We start from the raw sequence: 741 nt of genomic DNA on the forward strand, positions 1-741 counted from the left end.
AATCTGAAATAATCTTACTGTTGGGGACATTCTCTTTCTGAACCTGGGAGACGGCGTGCTGGGCTGGACGAACAGTCTGTCTGAGCTGCTGCGGCTGAGTTGAGGATTTCCCCTTTTTCTGAGCACTGCTGGCCAAAGGAACCGTCTGAACGGCTTGCTCGACCATCGGAGCTCTTCTGGCGGGGATACCGTGGAACCCTGGAACCGCACGATAAAACTGTGACACAGACAGACGGCAGAAAGACGCGCAAGTGGATGACTACCGTACCTAGACCCTGCGCTGCGCCGTACTGCTGGTTGAGGAGAGAGCCGGGAGCCAGCTGATTGTAGGTGGGCATCACGTCTTGGTAAGGGCTCCAGCGTGGCCGATATCCACCAGGGGAGCTCCCGAGAGATGACTTCCAACGGCAAAAGAGGAGACATATGGAAAGCTGAACATTTAGTCGATATCCACTATAAGCAGGCCCTGGCATGACCATGACTATAGCGAGTTATTTAATTAAAAAAAGAAACGGTCATTTAAAGAAGTCATGACAGAGTATTGGACAGCGTCATCTGGCGACCAAGCCTCACTTTGCATGGGACCATGTTCTTTTCCATGGTCCCGCCGTTGCGGTATGAATCTCTTGAGTCTAGTCGAAGCTATCCCCGATTCATGCCCCTCCACCCAGTCAAGCGTGCGCCTGTTGCCGTTTAAAAAAAAAAAACTTTTCGAGGATACTAGCGCACTACATTTTTTTT

The 741-nt window shown here is 51.0% G+C and overlaps 1 protein-coding gene across 1 annotated transcript; it reads right to left on the reverse strand.

The window, feature by feature from the left end:
* Positions 1-18: 18 nt before the first annotated feature.
* On the reverse strand, positions 19-425 carry LOC109508993 (protein LSM14 homolog B-like; the record flags this gene model as incomplete). The annotated part of the gene is made up of 2 exons (XM_019858935.1): positions 269-425; positions 19-198 (listed from the first exon to the last, which is right to left on the reverse strand). Coding segments are annotated over exons 1-2 (250 nt in total), but the record flags the coding sequence as incomplete, so codon positions are not given.
* Between the last annotated feature and the right edge of the window lie 316 nt (positions 426-741).

This window comes from Hippocampus comes, unplaced genomic scaffold, assembly GCF_001891065.2.
Source record: "Hippocampus comes isolate QL1 unplaced genomic scaffold, H_comes_QL1_v1.1 C16718690, whole genome shotgun sequence".
NCBI lineage: Eukaryota > Metazoa > Chordata > Actinopteri > Syngnathiformes > Syngnathidae > Hippocampus > Hippocampus comes.